Here is a 25,813-nt window from a genome sequence, read left to right on the forward strand (position 1 = left end):
GTACCTCCGTTGAAAATGCAGAAATCACCGGTCTTCTGTGTCGCTCGGGCTGGGAGATGGAGGCTGAAGCTGTTCCTATTAGGCCATCTTGCTCTGCCCCCCTATTTCTGGGTTCTCGATTCTGTTCTATTGATATATGTGTCTATTTTTATATCAGTATCATGCTGTTTGGGTTACTGTAGCTTTGTAGTATAATGTGAGGTCAGGTAATGTTATGTCTTCAGCTTTGTTCTTTCTGCTTAAGATTGCTTTGGCTATTCTGGCATTTTTGTTTGTTCCATATGAATTTTAAGAGTTTTTTTCTAATTCTGTGAAAAATGACATTAGTATTTTGATAGAAATTGTACTGAATCTGTAGATTGCTTTGGAAAGTATGGTCATTTTAATGAATCCAGATGAATTTAAGGAAAGTTGTCATTTTAACAATATTGAATCTTGAACATCTTCATTTGTTTTGGTCTTTAATTTCTCTTTGTAATATTTTTTAGCTTTCAGTGAACAGGTCTTAAAATATCTTTTGTTAAACTTATTCCAAAGTATTTCTTGATGCTGTTTTAAATGAATTTTTCTTAATATATAATTGGTCTTTGCTAGTAGATAGAATTACAATTGATTTAAAAATTTGGGGGCTGGACATGGTGGCTCACAACTAATCCCAGCACTTTGGGAGGCTGATATGGGCAGATCACTTGAGGTCAGGAGTTTGAGACCAGCCTAGCCAACATGGTGAAATCCTATCTCTACTAAAACTATAAAGATTAGCTGGCATAGTGGTGGGCTCCTGTAATCCCACTTACTTGGGAGGCTGAGGCAGGAGAATCGCTTGAACTCAGGGGACAGAGTTTACAGTAATTGATATTGTGCCAGTATACTCCAGCCTGGGCAACATGAGTGAGACTCCATCTTAAAAAAAAAAAAAAATTGATTTTGCATTCTACAACTGTGTCATTTATTTGTTTCAGTAATATTTTATGGCTTTCTTGTTGTTTTCCTATATAAATTTTATGTTTTCTACAAATAGAGTTGTCTTCCTTTCCAGCCTGCATGGTTTTTATTTATTTTTCTCACCTTAATGTACTTGATAGTACTTCTAGTATCTAGCATGATAGTAAATAGAAATAATGATAGATGATTCTTGCTTTATTCATATCCCAGGTAGAAAGTATCGTTCCTCTTGCTGTTAAGAATAATGTACAAATTTTCCTTATATGCACTTAATCAGATTGAGGAAGTTCACTTTTCCTAGTTTGCTGGGATATTTTATTATGAAAGCATCTTAAATTTTGTCAAATGCTTTTTCTGTATCTATCAAAATGATTGGTTTTGTTTTCAGTTGATAGGATGACTTACATTGATCGATTTTTAAAATGTTCAACCAACATTGCATTCCTGGCATAAATCCCACTGGTTATATTATATAATTCTTTAAACATTTTTAAAATACATATATTTTCTAGAGATGAGGTCTTTCTCTGTCACCCAGGCTCAAGTTCAGTGGCATGGTCATAGTTCACCGAAGCCTCAAATTCCTGGGTTCAAGCAATTCTCCCACCTAAGCCTGCTGAGTAGCTGGGACTACAGGCATCCATCATCATGGACAGCTAATTTTTCAAAAATTTTATTTGTAGAGATGGGGTCTCACTATGTTGGCCAGACTTGTCTTGAACTCGTGGCTTCAAGCAATCATTCTGCTTTGGCTTCCCAAAGTATTGGGATTCCAGGAGTGAGCCACCACACCTGGTGGCTTTTTTTTTTCTTTCTTTCTTTTTTTTGAAAGGCTCTACTCTGTCATCCAGATGGGAGTGCAGAGGTGTGATCAGAGCTCACTATAACCTTAAACTCCTGGACTTAAGCAATCTTCTTGCCTCACCATCCTTATTATCTGGGACCACAGGTATGTGCCATTGAACCCAGCTAATTTTATTATTTTTTAAAGTTTTGTAGAGATGGGCAATCTTGCCATGTTGCCCAGGCTGGTCTGTAAATCCTGGCCTCAAGTGATCCTCCTGCCTTGGCCTTATGCAGCATTATAGGCTTTTTATATGTTGTTGTATTCAATTTGCCAACATTTTTTATTGGTATTTTTTGAATCTATATTCATGAGAGATATTAGTCTGAAGTTTTCTTGTTTTATGATATCATTTGTCATGATGTGGTATTAGAGTAAAAGTATTTTTATAGAATGAGTCAGAAAATCTTTCTTCCTCTCAATTTTTCTGCAGGAATTTTATAGAATTGGCATTATTTTTTCCTCTAAATGTATCATAGATTTTATTTTATAAGTAATGGTATCTTGACCTGGAGTTTTCTTTGAGGAAATAATTTTAATTAGAATTAATTTGTTTAGTTTCATTAATTTGTATAGTGCTGTTAAATTTCCTGCTTCTCCTTGGGTAATTTGTGTCTTTCTGGGAATTTGTCTATTTCATTTAGATTGTCAAATTTATTGGCATAATTTTGTAAATAATATTTGTTTGTTGTCTTTTTAATTTCTAAAGTTTTTTTGGTAATATTCCTTTCCTTATAAAGGAAATGTGTGTTATTTCTTTTAACCTTGATCACTCTGGCTGAAGGTTAATTAATTTCACTGAATTTTTCAAACCAGCTTTTGGTTTCACTCTTTTATTAATTGTTAATCTGTTTCTATTTTACTAATTTATCTGATCATCTTTATTATTGTTCTTTTTTTCTGGTTTTGATATTAATTTGCTCTTCTTTTTCTAGCTTCTTAAGATGAAAGCTTACATAATTCAAGATATTTTTCTTTGCTAATATAGGTAGCAAAAGCTCTAAATTTTTCTCAAAGTGCCGCTTTAGCTGCATCTCACATCTTTGGTATGCTATATTTTTATTAGTGTGTTAAATTATTATCTAATTACTCTTATGGTTTTTTTAAATCAATGTTTATTTAGTAGTTTGTAATTTAATTTTCAAACATTTGGAAAGTTTTCTGGATGTTATTAATTTCTAATTCAATTATGGTCAGAAACTATACTCTTTATGATTTCAGTACTTTCAAATGTTTTGATGCTTGTTTTATAGTTCAAAATATTTTATCTCTTAGTAATTGTTTCTTTTATACTTCAAAAATATACGTATTCTGCTCTTTTTGGGTTGTGTGTTTTATAAATGCCAATTGGGTCAAGTTGGTTGATAGTCTTTTATTTATGTCTTCTTCATTTTTACTGATTTTGTCTTATGTTAGTTATTGAGAAAGAGTTGTTAAAAACTCCAACTATAATTGTGAATTCATCTGTTTCTCTTTGTGGTTCTATCATTTTTGTATCATGTATTTTAAGCTCTGTAATTAGGTGTATAATTTAGGATTTTTATGTTTTTTTAAAATAATTTGACCCACTTCTTATTATGAAGTGACCACCTTTAACCCTGGTAATGTTATGTGTTCCGAAATCAACTTTACTGTATATTAATATATCTTTCCACCTATATCTTGATTAATGTTAGCATGGTGTATAATTTTCCATGTTTTAACTTTTAACCTATTTGTATATATTTAAAGGAGGTTTGTGTTCAAAGCACATGCTTAGGTATTGCATTTTTGTCTTCTCTGACAATCACTGCGTTTTAAATGTGGTGTTTACCCTGTTTGCGTTTAGTGTGGTATTGGTATGGCTGGGTATAAACCTACCATCTTGCTCTTTGTTTTCTACTTATCTTGCTAGTTCTTAGTTCCCCCCAACAATGTTCTGCCTGATTTTTTGTTAAACTTTTTAATGATTTCATTTTGTCTCCTTTGTTGGCTAATTTAGCTATAATAATCTTGGTGATTGCCTTATGATTTATATTAATAGTGTACAGCTGTACCTTATCAAAGTTTACCTTCAATTAATGTTATACTACTTTATGAATGGTACAATAATAAAGTTTCTATTTCTCCTACTATTGGCCTTTGTGATATCGTTAACATAATTTTGCTTCCACATATGCTATAAACCACAAATGTACTATTATTATTTTTGCTTTAAACAGTAAATTATCTTTTAAAGATAACTTGTATTTTATATTTACCCATATATTTATCATTTTAAATATTCTTTATTCCTTTTTGTATATCCAGATACTATTTGATATCATTTCCCTTTTGCCTGAAGACCCTCTTTAACATTCCTTTTAGTGTAGGTCTTTTCAGAATGAGTTATTTCAGGTTTGTGTGTCTGAAAAGTGTCTTTATTTCAGTTTCATTTTTGTGTGCTGTTCTTCCTCTATGCCTGAGTTATTTTTTTCTCTGTGTTATATTTTGGATAGTTTTTCTTGACTTATTTTCAAGTTCACTAATCTTCAATGTATTTTTTAAAAAAATCTCTAGATATTCTATTTGAGATAGGTAGATAGATGGATGGATAGATAGATCTATCTTCTGTGTATCTACTTAATATGCTCAATCTCCTCTCTACCTTCTTCAACATATGCAGTGTAGTATAATAAGTGTTTTACTATCTCTGTCTATTATTTCTATCCTGTTTTATTTCTGGGTATCTTCTATTGATATTTCTCCTTGTTACAAGTTATGTTTTTTAGTTCTCTGCATTGAATGGCATACCTCTTGAATTTTACCTTTTTGAGTGCTAAAGGTTTTTGTATTTGTATAATTATCCTTGATCTTTGTTTAGTATGCAGTTAAGTTATGTGGAATAGTTTGATCGTTTTGTAACCTGGTTTTAAGTATTGGTAAGCAGAACCACAGCAGTCTTTATCTTAGGGAGGAATTTTTCCTCATACTGAGGTAATATTCTCTGAGTACTTTGCATGTGATTTCTGAGGGCTTGCACTTTTGCTGGTGGGAACATGAAAAATTCTTGCCTCAATATAAACTTTGCTTTTGGTTTGTTTTCTTGATTTCTTTTTCAAGATGTATGCTTTTTCTTCTTGGTTTGTTCTTTCCTCAGTCTCAGGTAGTTTCCTCAAACTTATTCCTTCATTAGTACTTAGCTAAAGATTTGAGGAGGACCCTTCTGCGAATCTCTAGAGCTCTTTTTGTGTCATATGTTCTTCTTTGCTACTTAACCCTGTGAACTCTAGTTGTCCCTGGCCTCTCTAGACTGTTAGTTCTGTCTCCTTACTCAGTAGGCCTGCTAGATTTTATCTGGGTTCCCCCTCCTTGTGCTGGAGTCTTGAAATTCTCTCTAGGCAGTAAACTGGGGCTATCATAAGCCTCGCCTTATATATTTTCTTTCTTTCGGGGATCATTGTCATTTCCTACCTGATGTGCAGTGTCTTAAAATTTCTTACATAAATTTGGTAAGATTTTTAATTGTTTTAGGTAGTGAGTAGAACTGGCCCACGTTCCTCATTATGACCATAAGTGGAGACTGTCATCTAATTTATATCTTTATGCAAGCAAACAAATGATAAGTAAATATACATATATATCAGATCATTTGGTATAGAATATGTAAGTAAATTTTGTTATATGGTGTTTTCTCATTCCTTTTTTTAACCTCCATTCCTCCTCCTTCCTTTTTTTCTCTCTGTCTCTTCCCTATATGTTATGTAGTATGGCGTAGATGACTTGTTACTATTTATTTTCTAATGTTCTTTTTTTTTACCTTATTTGTCATGTTTTTCTATGTAGATATTTTATACTTTTATTTAGTCAACTATGTCAATCAATTTCTTTATGATCTCTGAGTTTTAAATTACGCTTAGAAGATTTTTTGTATGTCAAGATTATCAACATATTTACCTGTGTCTTTTTTTAACTCATCTTATGATTTAATTATGTCAAATTATTGACTCATTTTGAATTTATTTTAGTGAAAAAAGTGTTTAATCAATTAAAATATCTTAAATGAAATGAGGTGTATCTGGATTCCCAATTCTTTTTTAACTTCATGGAAAAAGCTGCTCTCTCAAATTCCTTACTGTCTTTCTATTTTTCAAATTGTTGGAGTATTAAACATCTGAGCTATACAATTTAACTTACATCTACTAAGAGTAAGATTTTTCAACTATTTATAAAAATAAGGGAAACTAAAAAGCAAAACATCTGATGCTAAATAAGTTAGTTTCTTTACTCATTAATATTGGTGCTAATTAAAATGTTAGAATCCTTGACTTTTATTACATTAGACTCGGGAGACCTGGTGTTGATTGCTATTGCCAACATGAAAGTGGCGCAGCTGTCCTACAGCTCCAATTTTTGATCAATGAGGTAAGGATTATTTTTTGACTACTTAAATCACACACTCCCCCACTACACAGTGAATCAGTTAATGTAATTTTTAAATACTGTGGTTCTAAATGCTTAAATATATATGCATTCGATATTACTTCTGATTACATTTTTCACAAAAGACTGTACTCCTGTATTGGTTTATTTATTAAATTCTAAAGAAAAAAGATTGTATATATCATATTCTGTTATTGTTACTATATAGCATAATTTAGTTTAATTATTTAAATTTTTTTAAAAATCCTAATGTCCTTTGATTGCTTCACTGGCCACTAATCTTTTTTTCTATCCACTCACTTCCCACCAACTTACATTTTTTAACCAAGGCCTAACTTCATGTTTTATCTTTATCTTCCCTGAAGTGATCTTTTTGCTTATATACATATGGGCCCTTTTATCTGTATGTATCTCCAAATGCATCTGTTGGAATAGATATGCATTTGTATTTATTTTGTGTCCATAGCTATTATGGGAATTAGCTCTCTACTTTATCTACATTTTTATAAAATTATGGTGATAAGGAACTCTCTGAAAACAAAATATGTATTTATGAAGCTCAGAGAGGTTGCAGATATTACATTAGTAGAAGGCTACTTGAAGCTTTCTTGAATCAGATTTTTATAGTGGAAATTAGAGTCTTCTAGAGCTTATTTTATATTAAGTGAGCCAGTCAATGCAAAAATGCTTTAAAAGTTTGTGCATGCCAAATGCAGGCACTTAGAAGATTGAACTCAGTGCCTCGGAAAAAAAAAGTTTGGTTATTTTTTTCACGGCATGACAATGATCTTTCATAGTGTCGGCATATATTTGCATATATCTATAACTGTATATCTTCCTAAGAACTTACATTGTAAATGTGGGTAAAATGTCTCATAGAACTTCATATCAGAGATAACCCAAGGCAAGAAAGATGTTGGCAAATGTTCACTTTTCACTTCTCTTGGCTCAAAATCTTTCTCAGAAGACTGTGAGATCCTCTTTATTGACAAACCTAGCATATTTCACAATGTAGGCACACTTGCTCTGGGGTACTGAAATGGGAAAGGAAGGTAAAGAAAACATTTGAAAAATAGTTCATTGTAATAACTGCTCATTATTATCTAGAATGTCAGGCTTCTTGAGGTCTCAGTGCTACTTTGTAGTTCCTTGTTGAGGGATCTCAGCTTTTTGCCTTCTGGGTAGATATGCACTTACAGGCATAATTTGTTTCCATATGATTTTTACTGGGTCTGATCCTTTGAGATTTGTCTTCCAGGTCCTAAGTTTGCCCCTATGGTACATAACTAAGAATAAATAAAGACAAGCCTTCAACCTCCTTGCCTTGTTCACATCATTTATCCTGAACTACTCGCCCTATGTACCTCACACAAAGTTTCTGTATCTTTTCCCAACTTCCCAGTTTCTGACCTGACTGGTTTTTCTATTCTTAGTTTTAAATATTTTCACAGATCTTTATAGTGCTTTTGGTAGGTTCACTTTGCTTTTATAAATGAACCTGGACACTCTGCTGATGTGCTTACTTTCATGTGTCTGTCTCTGTAGGTGCTGTTAGGCTTAGTGGTATTGTTCACTTCCCTCTGATGATAAGTCACGTCTCAGTTTTATCACAGAATTAAGAATACTGGCCAGGCGCGGTGGCTGACGCTTGTAATCCTAACACTTTGGGAAACTGAGGCGGGTGGATTACGAGGTTAAGAGATCAAGACCATCCGGGCCAACATGGTGAAACCCCGTCTCTACTAAAAATACAAAAATTAGCTGGGCATGGTGGCACACGCCTGTAGTCCCAGGTACTCGGGATGCTGAGGCAGGAGAATTGCTTGAACCTGGGAGGCAGAAGTTGCAGTGAGCTAAGACTGCACCACTGCACTCCAGCCTGGCGACAGAGCAAGACTCCATCTCAAAAAAAAAAAAAAAAAAAAAAATTACTGCATTCCTCACTAGAATTATTTAGGTATTACACTAAAATATTATTGAATATATGCTACTTTAATTCCATTTTGCCTTTGGCATGTTATATCTTCTGTATAGCATGTAACTATCTCTTGTAGAGAATGTTTTATTGTTGTTACATATCATGTTCTATCCTCACCCTATCTCAGGTGAACTTCCACCTCTCTAGGAAATGAGACTAGTATACTGTATCTCAAAAAAATCAATTGTAGCTCATCAAATGCTTTCAAGGAATCCTAATAGATTTCTAGTTGGTTTATAGGAAGCATATGTACAATATACAAATAAAACAGGCAAACAAAAACAAAAATTCTCAAGACATATATAGAATACCTCCTATTTCATGGCAGGAAATTATCTGAGTTCATGTTAAGATATATATATCAATATATACATCTTTGAACATGTATATAGGTAATTAGATACAAATATGCAAATCATACAAATTTCTAAATATTTTCGTGAATATGATCTTTGATTATGTTTCTATTTTTATAAAGCCATTCCTCTCTGAGACTAAAATCACTGGTACCCAATATAAAGAGACCCATCATAGGACACATGAGCATTTTTTTGGCTTAGAAATTGTTATAGAAGGGCATTTAGATTCCTGTCTTCTCTCTTCTAATTCAGAAAGAAGAAATAAATGCTAGCAATTTCAATATAGTTCTTCCTAGCATCTGATTGGGATATCTGTGATTGATACTGTAAACTATAAGAGATTACTTCTAACAAAGTACTTTGGAAAATATAAAAAGCCTTTTAGGTATCTCAGGACAACCAAGGTTCTGAAAGATCACTCTTAGAGAACACATTTAATGCTCTGGATTTAGGATCCGTTAATGGATAAGCATCGACATTTTCAGCTGGTCAACTGTCATTATGGTAAAAGTTCTAACATTTTTAAATGATCTGATTTAACCCAGTAAAATAAGTAGTTTAAGCATATAATTATTATCTGTCCATATGCTTTCTGCCACATTAAGAGGTAGAAAATATCCTATTGTATATGAAATAGGATTCATTTGTATTTGGCGGTGCTGTATAAAAAGAATCTTAGTATAATTTTATAGTTATACTAAATTCTAGTTGGAGAAATGTTTTCTTTTATTATGGATATTTTCCTTTACTATTGATGAAGCTTCTTAGGCTATAAGAAGCAAATTAAATTATACCAAATATACTTTTTAGGAAGAATATACACTTTCCAAATATACAGAAAATTCTTGCAAAGGAGAATTTTTATATGACCTGTATTCAATTTTGTAAGACTGCATTGAATATTTGCTTCTCTGTAAGGCTATGTAGTATATGTGTAAATAGTAGAAAAAAAAATCCCTAAACGATTTTTTCCCGAAGAAAAACCTTTAATGATAATAATGATGCTATAATAATTAATCCTCTCTATTGGTAAATAAATATTCCTTAAGCTAGTCTTTCTGACCGTCGAAATGCAGTGGGTCAGTTTCCTCTTCTACTTTTAGCATTCTTACCCTTCCTGATTGAAGTTTATGCACCTATCCTTCCTGATATTTCTGGGTTATATAGACACAAGTAACTCTTCAGGTAGTAAAAAAATTGAGTAAATTAGCTTGTTTGTGCTTCACAAAAACCCTTAATTAAGTAAATCACACGCTTACTTTATATTTTTTTTGTTCTAGGGTGCCTTGGTCAGTGCAAGTTCAGATGATACACTTCATTTGTGGAACCTTAGACAAAAAAGGCCAGCCATTCTCCATTCTCTTAAATTTAACCGAGAACGGTAAGAACCCATGGATTAAACAATTTCTTAATGTACAACAAAATTATTTCCTGAGCAAGTTTTTGTTAACTTGACAGGCTTTTTCCCTCATAATCTCAACAGCTAGAAATAATTTAATGTTTATGCTTACTTTCATAGTGGTTTCTTTTTTGTAGAAGATGCATAATTGATATAGATCCAGTCACCTACTAATGCAATGTTTATTAGCTTAAGGAACTTTTGGGCTGAAATTATGGGATTTTCTATGTATAGAATCATATTATCTTCAAAGAGAGATAGTTTGACTTCCTTTCTTCCTATTAATATTTACAGGCTTTTTATTTCTTTCTCTTGCGTGATTGCTCTGCCTAGGACTTCCAGTACTATGTTAACTAGGAATGGTGAGAGATGGTATCCTTGTCTTGTTTTGGTTTTCAAGGGGAATGCTTCCAGCTTTTGCCCATTCAATATGATGTTGGCTATGGGTTTGTCATAGATGGCTCTTGTTATTTTGAAATATGTTCCTTCAATGTCTAGTTTGTTGAGGGTTTTTAATATGAAGGACATTGAATTGTACCAGAAGCCTTTTCTGCATCTATTGAGATAGTCATGTGGTTTTTGTTTTCAATTCTGTTTATATAGTAAAGCACATTTATTTATTTGTGATTATTAAACCAACCTTGCATCCCGGGATAAAACCTGCTTGAGTGTGCTTGATTAGCTTTTTCATGTGCTGCAGGATTCAGTTTGCTAGTATTTTGTTGAGAATTTTTACATCTGTGTTCATCAAGGATATTGGCCTGAAGATTTTTTTGTTGTATTTCTGCCAGGTTTTGGTATCAGGATGAAGCTGGCCTCACAGGATGAGTCAGAAAGGAGTTCCTCCTCCTCATTTTTTTAGAGTAGTTTCAGTTAGAATGGTAAAAGCTATTCTTTATGCATCTGGTGGAATTTGGCTGTGAATCATTCTTGTCCTGGGTCCTTTATGGTTGGTAGGCTTTTTATTACTGATTTAATTTTGGAACTCTTTATTGATCTGTCCAGGGATTCAATTTCTCCCTTGCTCAATCTTGGGAGTTTGTATGTTTCCGGGAATATATTCATTTCTTTTAGGTTTTCTAGTCTGTGTGCATAGAGGTGTTCATAGCGGTCTCTGAGGGTTTTTTATATTTCTGTGGGGCTGGTGGTAATATCTTTTTTGGTGCTTATGATTGTTTATTTGGATCTTCTCTCTTCTTCTCTTTCTTAGCTTAGCTAGTGGTCTATCATATTTCTTATGTCAAAAAACCAACTCTTGTACTCATTGATCTTTTTGTATGTTTTTTTTGCATCTTAGTTTCCTTCATTTCAGCTCTGATTTTAGTTATTTCTTGTCTTTTGCTAGCTTTGGGTTTGTTTTGTATTGTTTCTCTAGTTTCTCTAGGTGTAATGTTTGATTGCGAATTTGAGATTTTATGAATTTTTGATGTGGACCTTTAGCACTATAAACTTTCCTCTTAGCACTACTTTAGCTGTGTCCTAGAGATTCTGGTATGTTTTCTTGGTTCTCAGTAGTTTCAGAGAATTTCCTGATGTCTGCCATAATTTCATTGTTTACCCAAAGGTCAGGACCAGGTTGTTTAATTTCCATCCAATTGTATGGTTTTGAGTGATTTTCTTAGTATTTAGTTTTATTTTTATTGCATTATGGCCTGAGAGTGTGGTTGGTCTGGTTTCATTTTTTTTAGATTTTCTGAGGATTGTTTTATGTCCAATTGTGTGGTTGATTTTAGATCATGTGCTATGTGCAGATGAGAAGACAGTATATTCTGTTCCTTTTGGGTAGAGCATTTTGTAGATGTCTAATAGTTCCATTTGGTCAAGTGTTAAGTTTAGATCCTGGAAATCTTTGTTAATTTTCTGACTGGATGGTCTATCTAAAAACCGTCAGTAGGGTGTTGAAGTCTCCCACTATTATTGTTGGGAATCTAAGTCTCTTCATAGGTCTCTAAGAGCTTGCTTTATGAATCTGAGTGCTCCTGTGTTGGGTGCATATATATTTAGGAAAGTTAGGTATTCTTGTTTAATTGAACTCTTTACCATTATGTAATATCCTTCCATGTCTTTTTTGATCTTTGTTGGTTTAAAGTATGCTTTGTCTGAAATTAGAATAGCAACCCCTGCTTTTTTCTGTTTTCCATTTGCTTGTTAGATTTTCCTTTATCCCTTTACATTGAGCCTATGGGTGTCATTACATGTGAGATGGGCCTCTTGAAGACAGCATACCATTCGGTCCTGCTTCTTTATAAGCTTGCCACTCCATGACTTTTAATTGGAACATTTAGCCCATTTACATTCAAGTTTAATATTGGTATGTGTGGATTTGATCCTTTCATCATGATTCTAGCTGGCTATTGTGCAGACTTGTTCATATGGTTGCTTTATAGGATCAATAGTTTTTATACCTAAGTGTGTTTTTGTAGTAGCTTATAACAGTCTTTGCTTTCCATATTTAGTACTCCTTTCAGGACTTCTTGTAAGGCAGATCTGGTGGTCATGAATTCCCTTAGCATTTGCTTATCTGGAAAGGATCTAATTTCTACGAGGCTTATGAAGCTCAGTTTGGCTGGATATGAAATTCTTGCTTGGAAATTGTTTTCTTTAGTAAGGCTGAATATAGACCCCCAATTTCTTCTGGCTTGTAAGGTTTCTATTGAAAGGTCCTCTGTTAGCCTAATGGGGTTTCCTTTGTAGGTGACTTGCTCCTTCTCTCCAGCTGCCTTTCACTTTTTCCCTTTTATTTTAGCCTTGGAGAATCTGAAGATTATGTGTCTTGGCCATGGTCTTTTGTGTAGTACCTCACATTGGTACTGAATTTGTATTTTGGCCTCTCTAGTGAGGCTGGGGACGTTTTCATGGATGATATTCTGAAATATATTTTCCAAGTTGCTTGCTCTCTCCTTATCTCTTTCAGGGACACCAGTGAATTGTAGATTTGGTCTCTTTACATAATCTCTTATTTTTTTTTAGTATTTTGTTCATTTTCTTTCTCTGACCAAGTTAGTTCAGAGAACCAGTCATTGAGCTCTCAGATTCTTTCCTGAACTTGGTCTATTCTTTTGTTGATACTTGCAATTACATTATGAAATTCTTGTAGTGTGTTTTCTACTCTATCAGATCAGTTTGAGTCTTTTTTTTTTTTTTTTTTTTTTGAGACGGAGTCTCTCTCTGTTGCCCAGGTTGAAGTGCAGTGGCACAATCTTGGTTCACTGCAACCTCCGCCTCTCTGGTTCTAGCGATTCTCCTGCCTCAGCTTCCTGAGTACCTGGGACTACAGGTGCACGACACCATGCCTGGCTAATTTTTGTATTTTTAGTAGATAGGCTTTCACCATGTTGGCCAGGATGGTCAATCTCATGACCTCATGATCCATCTGCCTTGGCCTCCCAAAGTGCTGGGACTACAGGCATGAGCCACCACACCTGGCCGAGTATTTCTTATAATGGCCATTTCATCTATCAGTTCTTGTATCATTTTATTATAATCCTTAGATTCCTTGTATTGGGTTTCCACTTTCTCCTGAATCTTCATGATCTTCATTTCTATCTAGATTCTGAATTCTATTTCTGCTATTTCAGTCTGGTTAAGAATTCTTGCTGGGGAACTAGTGTGACTATTTGTGGGAAAGGAGACATTCTGGATTTTTGAGTTGCCAGAGTTGTTGTGCTGGGTCTGTGTGGGCTGATTTTCCATCAGCCCACATCAAATTTGAGTATAGTAATTTGAGTATAGTCAGTTGACTTCCTTTCTGGATGTTTTCAGAGGACTGAGACTTTATGCAGGACATTTATTTGTAGCTGAGTTCTTGTCCTTGGTTTCACAGGGAGGTAGATATATTAGCAAAATGATTTTGAGGTTGAAAAATATTTTTGGGTTGTGATCCAGTAGATGCTACTTAAGCATAATGACCAGTAGACAGGCTTTGCTCAGCAATGTGGCACCTCTATTTCTTCTCAACAGCAGTCTCTTAGTGTTCTGAAAGTGGGCTCCTCTCCCACTTGAGTGCTGGCTACATGTCATTTCTTGGTACTCCCAGGCTGTACACCACAGCCCTGGGGCAAGCTCAGGCTTTATGTTCCTTACCTTGCTTGGAGACAACAGGGGAAGGAAACTTGCCAAGGTCAGTGACTGTGGCTGAGGACCTTTCACTTGTCTCTTGGGGCTCTACCCTAGAGAAATGCAGAGCTGCTGACAATGCAGTCAGCCTGGTGTGAGGTGGCTGTATTATGGGCCCAAGCTTGGAGGGCACTGCCTGGTGATAAGCAGGGGGGATGGAGGGCTCGTCGGGGAGACAGACTAGCCTCTTCTTAGGGCAGCTGCAGTTTGTTCAAGGTATAGTTAAAGCACTCAGATCTTTGCTGCTTTCTCAGTCTGAGGTTGATATGGTGAAGGGGGGTTGGGGGGGCAGAGAAATGCCGGGTAGAGAAGGGTGGTATCCCTGGCAAGGGCTTCACCCTCAGGCCTTTGCCTGTGGACCTATGTGAGAAAAGGCACTACTGTTTTGCTCCCAAATGTTGTATTTTCCAAGACCACTCTGGCCTGCCATGCCCCCATCCTGTGCCCATATAAACCTGAGAGACCTTAGTGGGCATGACACATACAAGTGGCTGAACATCAAAAGGAGCAGAAAAGCACACTGACAGACACCAGCAGACACCGGCAGGCCATCAAGGTGAGACGATGCAGAATTCAGTTGGGCTGGACTCCAGGGAAAGGCCACCTTCCCACTCCACCTCCCCTTTTGTTCCCCATCCACCTCACTGAGGGCTACCTCCACCACTCAATAAAACTTTGTACCCATCCTCCAAGCTCCACTTGTCATCTGATTTTTCTGGTATACTAGAGCAAGAACCTGGGATACAGAAAGCCCTCTGTCCTTGCCATCGGGCAGAGGGTCTAACTGAGCTGATTAACATAAGCCACCTGCAGACAGCAAAACTGAAAGAGCCCACTGTAACAGCCCACTGTAACACACACCCACTGGAGCTTTGGGAGCTGTAAGCACTCAACCCTAGACACTGCCATGGGGTCAAAGCTCCAAAACACTCCCCATGATCTGCCCATCTGCATACTACCCCCTAGGGGTTTGAGCAACAGGGCACAGAAGAAGCAAGCCACACCGCTGTCACATGTACTGTGATGGGGATAAAGGAACATTCCTCCTGTTTCAAGGGCAGAAAGGGTAGTACCACTGCAGTGGCAGTGGTAGAGGGGCTTTCAATTGCCTCTGGGAGCTCTATCTGAGGGAACACAGAACGTTGCTACTGAGGATGTTCACCCGAGGGGGTGGTGCCTGCACTGCTGGCCTGAGCTGGGGGCCCTGCTTGGTGAAGAGGAGGGGCTGGAGGGTTCACAAAGAGGAGACTGGGCTTGTCTCTTTATAGTGACTGTGTTATGCTAGCAGTGTGAATAAAGTCCTCAGGCTCTTTGTTTCATCTGTAGTCCAAGGGCAGCAAGGGCAGAATTGCTGCCAAGGCAGTAGCAGAGAGGCTTTTGCTTCCTTCTGGGAGCCCTGCCCCAGGGAAACACAAAGCCACCAGCAGTGGGAATGTTCAGCTGAGGATGGGGCTGTTCTGCTGTCCCAACCCAGGGACCCTGCTTGGTGAAGAGTTGGGAGTGAGAACTCACAGGGAAGACAGACTGGGCTACTCTCTGTACTGTGACTTTAGTGTAGTGTAGGTTCCAGTGTAACAACCAGGCCCTTTATTCCTTCCCCAGCCTGAGGGCAGTAAGTACAGTATCACTGCAGCTGCAATGGTAGAAGGGCTGTGGGTTGTCTCTGGGATTTCCTCCTCAGTGAAATGGAGAGCTACCACCTTCTGAAGTGCTCAGGCAGGGCAGGGTGATTGTGCTGGGAGCCCAGGTCAAGAGGCACTACCCAGTGAAGAGTAGTGGAGGCATGTGGACAAGTCTGGCTGCTTTTCCGTAAAGTGGCTGTGTTGTGCTAGAGGTTTCTATCGGTCCCCAACCACTATACTTCTTCTCAGTCTCCAGGGGAACAGGAGCAAGGGCTGCAGGGCAGCAAAAATTGTGGCTTGCTTGCTTCTTCTGTGAGCTCTGTCCCAGAAAAGCACAGAGCTGCTACTAGCCTGAGAGCTTAGGTGGGGGGTGGCTGGAGACCCCAGTAGGGAGCCACTGCCCAGAGAAGCATAACAGGGTTGGGGACCCATGTAGAAAATAGTTTGCTGCTTTTCTGTAAGGTGGCTGCACTGTGCTAGGGGTTCATGGTAGTCCCTAATCACTGTGTACCCTCCTGATCTTGAGAGCATCAGGAGGGAAGGTTGTAGAGCAACAAACAAGGTGGCCTGCCTCTCCCTCTGAGAGCTCTGTCCCAGGGAAGTGGAGAGCTGGTAGTGGCCCAAGAGCCCAGTGTGGGGTGACTGAGGTTCTAGGTCAGGAGGCCTTGCTCAGTGAGAAGTAGCAGGGGTGGGGGCACATGTGGAAAACAGTCTGGCTACTTTTCCTTAAGGTGGCTGCCTTGTACTGGGTGTCTACATTGCCCCTAATCACTGCGTACACTCCCCAGCCTGAGGTCAAACAGGAGGGAGGGTTGTGGATGTGGTCTGCCTCTCCCTCTGGGAGCTTGTTCCAGAAAAGCACAGAGCTGCTCCTGATCTGAGAATTCTGATAGGACTGTGGTGGCCTCACTAGTGTCCCAGGCCGGTGGGCCTTGTTACTCTTCAGCCGCATGAATTCATCCTCTTTCCTGGGGACATGTGAGAGAGCCTGGCCTCCTCCATTGCTAGAGCTGCAGCTGCTGGTGTTGAGGTGCCTGGGGATCCAATACTGCTGGGAGTCTGGAGGCCCTGGTTGCGGGGATCATGAGAAATGGGATCCTGAGTCCAAGGATGCCAAAGTCCATGGCAGAAGTGTGAACCTCTGGGGACTGTCACTCACTCACTGTTCCCTGTGGTGCAAGGACTTCCCTGGCTCCATGCCACTTTTGGATGGGCAATTGTCCTGTCTTGCTCTTCTCTGTTCACTGTGGGTGATGCTATTTCCCTGATAAATCCCCATGTTTCTACCTGGATGTTCTGATTGAAGAGCTAGCATCCATTCACCACTGTTTTTTCTCTCCATGAGAGTGGTGCTCATTAACCACTTCTAGTCAACTATCTCGCCCCAAATCTCTGTACTTAGTTTTTTTTTTTATGAGGAAGGGAATTTATATTTTAGACATTTTTGGAACTAGATAGGACTTATTTCTCTAGATTAGTCCTAATTTTGGTTATTTTAGTTTAAAATAAGTAATGTAGCAGAAATTTCAAGAATATCGAAAAAATTTAAGATCAGTAAAGAGTTGTTACACTATTTATTTTTCTTTACCAGTAAAATATTACCCATTTAGATTACCGTGTTGATTTTATCTTTCTCTCTGCTAGTAAGATTTTTCTTCTAATATGTTGGGTAGATCTGACTGTATACTTTTATGTGGTTGGACAGAGTGTTTTTATTTCTCCCTCACAATTGGAATATTGAAGGAAATGTTCTGGCCCTTTTTATGGCCTTTTTGGGAGGAAGAATTGATTAGTAGTGATGATTTCCAATTGTAATTTTATTACCTCAACTGAATTAGATTAATTGGTAGAAATATAAAAGAGCAAGCTGACAGATTTGAGATAAGTTTCAATCACAGGAACTTTGAAAATGTTTTAATGCTTACATTAAAGATAAATGTGATATTTATCTCTTAAGAAAGATACATACATATTGTCATATAACTTGAGAATATTCATTACGATCATAACTTATTGTAGGAGATGAAATTATCAAAGTATGGTGAATGGGAGGTTCAGGTCATTTAGGAGAATTTAATCAAGCATCTTTTGGAATAGACTCGAAAACATCTGGTATAAGCCATGTAATTATGTAAATTTTCTAAGTATGCTTATGTTTATGCTAAATGTGTTTCGGTTTATAGAATTTATACTATAAATTTGAGCTTATTTTATTAAGGAACCTACAGTCTTTAGTCTTACAATGTTTGAAGGCAGCAACCAGTCTTAGATTGTTAAGTAATAGGCTTTTATTATTATTATTACTATTATTGGAGTATTATTATTGGAGACAGGGTCCCACTCTGTCTCCCAGGCTGGAGTGCAATGGTGTGAGCATAGCTCACTGCAGCCTCAAACTCCTGGGCTCAAGCAGTCCTCCTGCCTCAGCCTCCTTAAGTGCTGGGACTATGGGCATGTGCTATCACGCCCAGCTATTTGTTTTTTAAAGTAGAGATGGTTTCTTACTATGCTTTTTTTGAGACAGGGTCTCACTTGTCACCTAAGCTGGAATACAGTAGCACGAGCATGGCTCACTACAACCTTGAATTCCTGGGCTTGAGCAGTCTTCCCACCTTAGCCTCCTGAGGTGTGCACTATGATGCCTGGCTAATGTTAATTTTTTTTTTTTTTTTGGCAGAGGCAGAGTCTCTCCATGTTGCCCAGGCTGGTTTCAGATTCCTGGGCTCAACCTCTCCTCCCACCTTAGCCTCCTGATTAGCTGGACCACAGGTGTGCACTACGATGCCTGGCTAAGTTTTAATTTTTGTTGTTGTTTTTTTTTTGTAGAGACAGAGTCTCTCCATGTTGCACAGGCTGATTTCAAATTCCTGGGCTCAAACAATCCTCCCACCTTAGCCTCCCAAAGTGCTGGGATTAGAGGCATGAGCCACTGTGCTTGGCCTGGGGTTCTCACTGTGTTGCCTAGGCTAGACTTGAACTACTGGGCTCAAGCTATCCTCCTGCCTTGGCCTCACAAAGTATTAGGATTACAAGTATGAACCATTGCATCTGGTAAGGTTTATATATTCTGTTTCTGGTGGATGATCCTTGGACTTCTTATAAATACAATTTTAAACCTAAATAAGGAAGAAAAAAAAGTCTTGATTTTTGTAATACATGATCTTAGTAGTGAATAAAATAAAACATTCATATTTTAGGCATAGCAGTCCTTGCTATCACAATCATAAATGTATGTAGTACTGGAGAAAGCATAGAATTGTTTTATGTGGCTTTTGAGTGAAATTCAAATGTAGGCTATGTATATAGACCCTTAAATTATCTGTACTTATGTATATTTAATTTTTCTTACTCTAGTGTTCTGCTACTTATTATCAGAGAATTTCTGAAAAATATTAGTTAAACTGGAAGGAAGCAATATTTTGTTGAAAACTCCATAATTTATGAGATCTCTGGCAAACTTGATCCATCTGAATTGGCTTTTGCAGACCCAATTTATAGCCCACATTTAAAATATTATTTTATAAAGGCAATTTGAATTGGCTTTGATTCTTTTCAAAGTGTTGCATAACTAATATATTTACTGGGTTTGACATTCAAACGGTACAACAGTATATACAATAAAGGATCTTTCTTCTATTCCTGTCCCCTGGACACTTACTTAGTTCCCCTCTGCAGAGCTAAACAGTGTAACTAATTTATTGTTTCTTTATACACATTCATTATGTACATATATAAGCAAATACAATATGTAACATAAATTTATTTCTTATATATACATAAGTAAAATAGAAAATCATATATTTTCATATATATCATATATAGAGAGAATATCATTTTTTTTGGTTAAACAAATTAGCAAGACCTTTAAACAAATTAGCGAGGTCTTTATAACGTATTATAAAGAGGGAAAAAAGCAAGACACAAAATATACATATATATTTATATATATTTTATATACACACAATATATTATTAAACAAATTAGGAAGATCTTTAGAGTATATTATAAAGAAGGAAGAAAGCAAGACACAAAACTGTATAACATGCTACATAAAATGAAAATTAAACTACAGCTAAATGCAACATGGATGAAACTCATAAATACGTTGCTGAGCAAAAGAAGCTGAAAGCAAACAACTGCATATATATTATTCCATTTTTATATGCGTCAAAAAACAGGCAAATTATGCCAATTTAATAGTATAAGTTAATGTAGCATGTTACACAGTTTTGTGTCTTGCTTTTTTCCCTCTTTATAATATATTCTAAAGGATCACTCTTTATATAGACTTTCCCCTATTTTTTGTTTGTGTGTAAATTTTACTGAATCATCAGGAAACTGTTTAAATCTTAAGTGGACACCTTGAAATAACTTTGCCGTTGTATAACAAACACCTAAATCAAGATACAGAAACTTACTAGAATCACAGAAACTCCCGTATGTTACCTTCCAGTCACTTACCCCCAGGTATCCTAATTTCCAACTCTATAGATTAATTTTGCCTGTTTTTCACATGTATGAAAATGGAATACTGTATATGTAGTTGCTTGCTTTTGGATTCCTTTGCTCAGCACTGTATTTATGAGTTTCATCCATGTTGCATTTAGCTGTAGTTTATTTATTTTCATTGTTATGTAGTATTCTGTTTCATGAATATTCCACAATCTGATTAACCATTCTATTTTAGTTCTTTTTCTTAAACTTAACTTTTGCATTTCTATTTTTGTAACATTTATTTCTTTAGAAAATATATCAATAATTTGGTATAATTATAAAGAATATTATTTTTTGATTCTCTTTACATTTCTTTTTGTCTGTCTCTCATTCTCTCTCTCTCTCAATCACTCTCTGTATCTTCCAAATACACACTATAGCCTGACTCATCATATTGTTTTGTGTCTCCCAGGTAGCATAGCACCTTCCTCTTTTATTTATGTTTTGTTGTTGTTGTTTTTTAAATTTTTTTTTTTTTTTTTTTTTGAGACGGAGTCTCGCTCTGTCGCCCAGGCTAGAGTGCGGTGGCTGGATCTCAGCTCACTGCAAGTTCCGCCTCCTGGGTTTACGCCATTCTCCTGCCTCAGCCTCCCGAGTAACTGGGACTATAGGCACCCGCCACATCGCCCAGCTAGTTTTTTTGTGTGTGTATTTTTTTTTTTTAGTAGAGACGGGGTTTCACCATGTTAGCCAGGATGGTCTCGATCTCCTGACCTCGTGATCCACCCGTCTCGGCCTCCCAAAGTGCTGGGATTACAGGCTTGAGCCACCGCGCCCGGCCTAAATTTTTTTTTATTATACTTTAAGTTCTGGGATACATGTGCAGAAAGTGCAGGTTTGTTACATAGGTATACATGTGCCATGGTGGTTTGCTGCACCCATCAATCCGTCATCTACATTAGGTATTTCTCCTAATGCTATCTCCTCCCCTAGACCCCCATCCCCCAACAGGCCTGGTGTGTGAGGTTCCCCTCCCTGTGTCCATGTGTTCTCATTGTTCAACTCCCACTTTTGAGTGAGAATATGCAGTGTTTGGTTTTCTGTTCTTGTGTTAGTTTGCTGAGAATCATGGTTTCCAGCTTCATCCGAGTCCCTGCAAAGGACATGAACTAATCCTTTTTTATGGCTGCATAGTATTCCATGGTGTACATGTGCCACATTTGCTTTATCCAGTCCATCATTGATGGGCATTTGGGTTGGTTGCAAGTCTTTGCTATTGTGAACAGTGCTGAAATAAACATACATGTGCATGTAGTCTTTATAGTAGAATGATTTATAATTCTTTGGGTATATACCCAGTAATGGGATTGCTGAGTCAAATGGTATTTCTGATTCTAGATCCTTGAGGAATCGCCACACTGTCTTCCACAATGGTTGAACTAATTTACACTCCCACCAGCAGGGTAAAAGTGTTTCTATTTCTCCACATCCTCTCCAGCATCTGTTGTTTCCTGACTTTTTAATCATAACCATTCTAACTGACATGAGATGGTATCTCATTGTGGTTTTGATTTGCATTTCTCTAATGACTGGTGATAATGAGCTGTTTTTCGTATGTTTGTTGGCTACATAAATGTCTTCTTTTGAGGAGTGTCTGTTCATATCCTTCACCCACATTTTTATGGGGTTGTTTTTTTCCTTGTACATTTGTTTAAGTTCTTTGTAGATTCTAGATATTAGCCTTTGTCAGATGAATAGATTGCAAAAAATATTCTCCCATTCTGAAGGTTGCCTTTTCACTCCAATGATAATTTCTTTTGCTGTGCAGAATCTCTGTAGTTTAGTTAGGTAAAATTGTCAATTTTACCTTTTGTTGCCATTGCTTTTGGTGTTTCAGTCATGAAGTCTTTGCCCATGCCTATGTCCTGAATGGTGTTGCATAGGTTTTCTTCTAGTGTTTTTATGGGTTTAGGTCTTATGTTTAAGTCTTTAATCCATCTTGAGTTAATCTTTGTGTAATGTGTAAGGAAGGGGTCCAGTTTCAGTTTTCAGGATGTGGCTAGCCAGTTCTCCCAACACCATTTATTAAATAGAGAATCCTTTCCTCATTGCTTGTTTTAGTCAGGTTTGTCAAAGATCATAATGGTTGTAGATGTGTGGTGTTATCTCTGAGGCCTCTGTTGTGTTTCATTGGTCTATATATCTGTTGTGTTACAAATACCATGGTGTTTTGGTTACTGTAGACTTGTAGTATAGTTTGAAGTCAGGTAGCATGGTGCCTCCACCTTTGTTCCTTTTGCTTAGGATTGTCTTAGCTATGTGGGTTCTTTTATGGTTTCATGTGAAATTTAAAGTATTTTTTTTCTAATTCTGTGAAGAATGTCAATGGTAGCTAGTTGGGGATAGCATTGAATCTATAAATTACTTTGAGCAGTATGGCCATTTTCACAATATTGATTCTTCCTATCCATGAGCATGGAATGTTTTTCCATTTGTTTGTGTCCTCTCTTATTTACTTGAGCAATGGTTTGTAGCTCTCCTTGAAGAGATCCTTCACATCCCTTGTAAGTTGTATTCCTATGTATTTTATTCTCTTAGTAGCAATGGTGAATGGGAGTTCACTCATGATTTGGCTGTTTGTCTATTATCGGTGTATAGGAATACTTGTGATTTTTGCACATTGATTTTGTATTTTGAGACTTTGCTGAAGTTGTTTATCAGCTTAAGGAGATTTGGGGCTGAGATTATGGGGTTTTATAAATATACAATTATGTCATCTGCAAACAAAGACAATTTGACTTTTCCTCTTCCTATTTGAATGCCCTTTATTTCTTTCTCTTGCCTGATTGCCCTGGCTAGAACTTCCAATGCTATGTTGAATAGGAGTGGTGAGAGAGGGCATCCTTTTCATGTGCCAGCTTTCAAAGAGAATGCTTCCAGTTTTTGCCCATTCAGTATGATATTGGCTGTGGGTTTGTCGTAAATAGCTCTTATTATTTTGAGATACGTTCCATCAATACCTAGTTTATTGAGTGGTTTTAGCATGAAAGAGTGTCAAATTTTGTCGAAGGCCTTTTCTGCATCTATTGAGATAATCATGTGGTTTTTGTCGTTTGGTTCTGCTTATGTTATGGATTATGTTTATTGATTTGCATATGTTTAACCAGCCTTGCTTCTGAGGGATGAAACTGACTCGATCTTGGTGGATAAGCTTTTTGATGTGCTGCTGGACTTGGTTTGCCAGTATTTTATTGAGGATTTTTGCGTTGATGTTCATCAGGGATATTGGCCTGACATTTTCGTTTTTTGTTGTGTCTCTGCCGGTTTTGGTATCAGGATGAAACTGGCCTCATAAAATGAGTTAGGGAGGAGTCCTTCTTTTTCTATTGTTTGGAATAGTTTCAGAAGAAATGGTACCAGCTCCTCTTTGTACCTCTGGTAGAATTCAGCTGTGAATCCATGTTGACCTGGACTGTTTTTGGTTTTTAGGCTATTAATTTCTGCCTCAATTTCAGAACTTGTTATTGGTCTATTCAAGAATTCAACTTCTTCCTGGTTTAGACTTGGGAGGGTGTATGTGTTCAGGAATTTATCCATTTCTTCCAGATTTTCTAGTTTATTTGCATTGAGGTGTTTATAGTATTCTCTGATGGTAGTTTGTGTTTCTGTGGGATCAGTGGTGATATCCACTTTATCATTTTTACTGCATCTATTTGATTCTTCTCTCTTTTCTTATTTATTACTCTAGCTAGTGGTCTATCTGTTTTGTTGATCTTTTCAAAAAATCCGTTTCTGAATTTATGTATTGTTTTTGAAGGGTTTTTCATGTCTCCATCTCCTTCAGTTCTACTCTGATCTTAGTTATTTCTTGACTTCTGCTAGCTTTTGAATATGTTTGCTCTTGCTTCTCTAGTTCTTTTAACTGTGATATTAGGGTATTGATTTCAGATCTTTCCCACTTTCTTCTGTGGGCATTTAGTGCTATAAATTTCCATCTAAACACTGCTTTAGCTGTGTCCTAGATATTCTGGTACGTTGTGTATCTTCTCATTGGTTTCAAAGAATATCTTTATTTCTGCCTTAATTTTGTTATTTACCCAGTAGTCATTCAGGAGCACATTGCTCAGTTTCCATGTAGTTATGTGGTTTTGAGTGAGTTTCTTTCTTTCTTTTTTTTTTTTTTAATTTCAGCTTTTTATTATAGCTTTGGGTTTAAAAATAATAATAATTGAGAGGAATTTTCACATGTACGATAGCTTGTGATTACATTAGTAATGAATATTAGGTTAAGTATTATATGATTGATATATTGATGTTATTGAATTGTTTTTCCAGCGACTGAGGTCCACTCAATAGCTATTCTAATTATTGTTGACCTGTAATTTCTTATGTTACATCCTGTAATTTTAATTGTTATTGATTTGTTAATTCTTTACATTACATCCTGGGAGGCCAAGGAAATACTCTTTCAGAATTCTCCATGAAATGTTTTACCATAATTCTCTCCTATCTGGCTACCATTTCATAGGTAATCATCACGCCTGTCTGTGCCTTTCTGACTCAGAGCCTCCCTCTGTTTAATCTTCCATCAGTTTTTAACAGGTTGATGGTATTTGATCATTAGTAATAATATGTCTTAACTCATTTTTCAGAGTCTACTTCTTTAAAATCTCTTGGATAACTCTTTTAATTAAGGCTTTTCTTTGAGCCTCGATTCCTTGGAGAAAAGGAAATTGTCAGAAATGACACACTTTTGTGATATGCCACCAGCAGGCCCATTACCTTAGCCTTCTTTTTGGTATCTGGTATCTAGCTAACGTTTAGGTTGTCTTGTTTGTGTAAATACAATTATATTTCAGGAAAAGGAGAACATAAGTCTTCCATACTTTATTTATTTATTTATTTTCATAGCAGAATTTATTTATTTATTTATTTTTATTATTATTATTTTTTTATTATACTTTAAGTTCTAGGGTACATGTGCATAATGTGCAGGTTTGTTACATATGTATACTTGTGCCATGTTGGTGAGCTGCATCCATCAACTCATCAGCACCCATCAATTCATCATTTATAGCATGTATAACTCCCCAATGCAATCCCTCCCCCCTCCTCCCTCCCCATGATAGGCCCCAGTGTGTGATGTTCCCCTTCCCGAGTCCAAGTGATCTCATTGTTCAGTTCCCACCTATGAGTGAGAACATGCAGTGTTTGGTTTTCTCTTCTTGTGATAGTTTGCTAAGAATGATGGTTTCCAGCTGCATCCATGTCCCTACAAAGGACGCAAACTCATCCTTTTTTATGGCTGCATAGTATTCCATGGTGTATATGTGCCACATTTTCTTAATCCAGTCTGTCACTGATGGACATTTGGGTTGATTCCAAGTCTTTGCTATTGTGAATAGTGCTGCAATAAACATAAGTGTGCATGTGTCTTTGTAGTAGAATAATTTATAATCCTTTGGGTATATACCCAGTAGTGGGATGACTGGGTCATATGGTACATCTAGTTCTAGATCCTTGAGGAATTGCCATACTGTTTTCCATAATGGTTGAACTAGTTTACAATCCCACCAACAGTGTAAAAGTGTTCCTATTTCTCCACATCCTCTCCAACACCTGTTGTTTCCTGATTTTTTAATGATTGCCGTTCTAACTGGTGTGAGATGGTATCTCATTGTGGTTTTGATTTGCATTTCTCTGATGGCCAGTGAT

At 36.7% G+C, this 25,813-nt stretch overlaps 1 protein-coding gene across 5 annotated transcripts in view; it reads left to right on the forward strand.

Annotated features, from left to right (window-relative positions):
- Positions 1 to 25,813, forward strand: part of STXBP5L (syntaxin binding protein 5 like) — a 465,182-nt gene that overhangs the window by 89,270 nt on the left and 350,099 nt on the right. For all 5 annotated transcript variants that reach the window (XM_023214416.3, XM_023214419.3, XM_023214418.3 and 2 more), the window contains exons 4-5: positions 6,091 to 6,172; positions 9,808 to 9,908. In XM_023214416.3, coding sequence (XP_023070184.1) covers positions 6,091 to 6,172; positions 9,808 to 9,908 — 183 coding nt within the window. The remainder of the gene's footprint in view (positions 1 to 6,090; positions 6,173 to 9,807; positions 9,909 to 25,813) is intronic.

The sequence above is a fragment of the Piliocolobus tephrosceles genome, chromosome 2 (genome assembly GCF_002776525.5).
Source record: "Piliocolobus tephrosceles isolate RC106 chromosome 2, ASM277652v3, whole genome shotgun sequence".
Taxonomy (NCBI): domain Eukaryota; kingdom Metazoa; phylum Chordata; class Mammalia; order Primates; family Cercopithecidae; genus Piliocolobus; species Piliocolobus tephrosceles.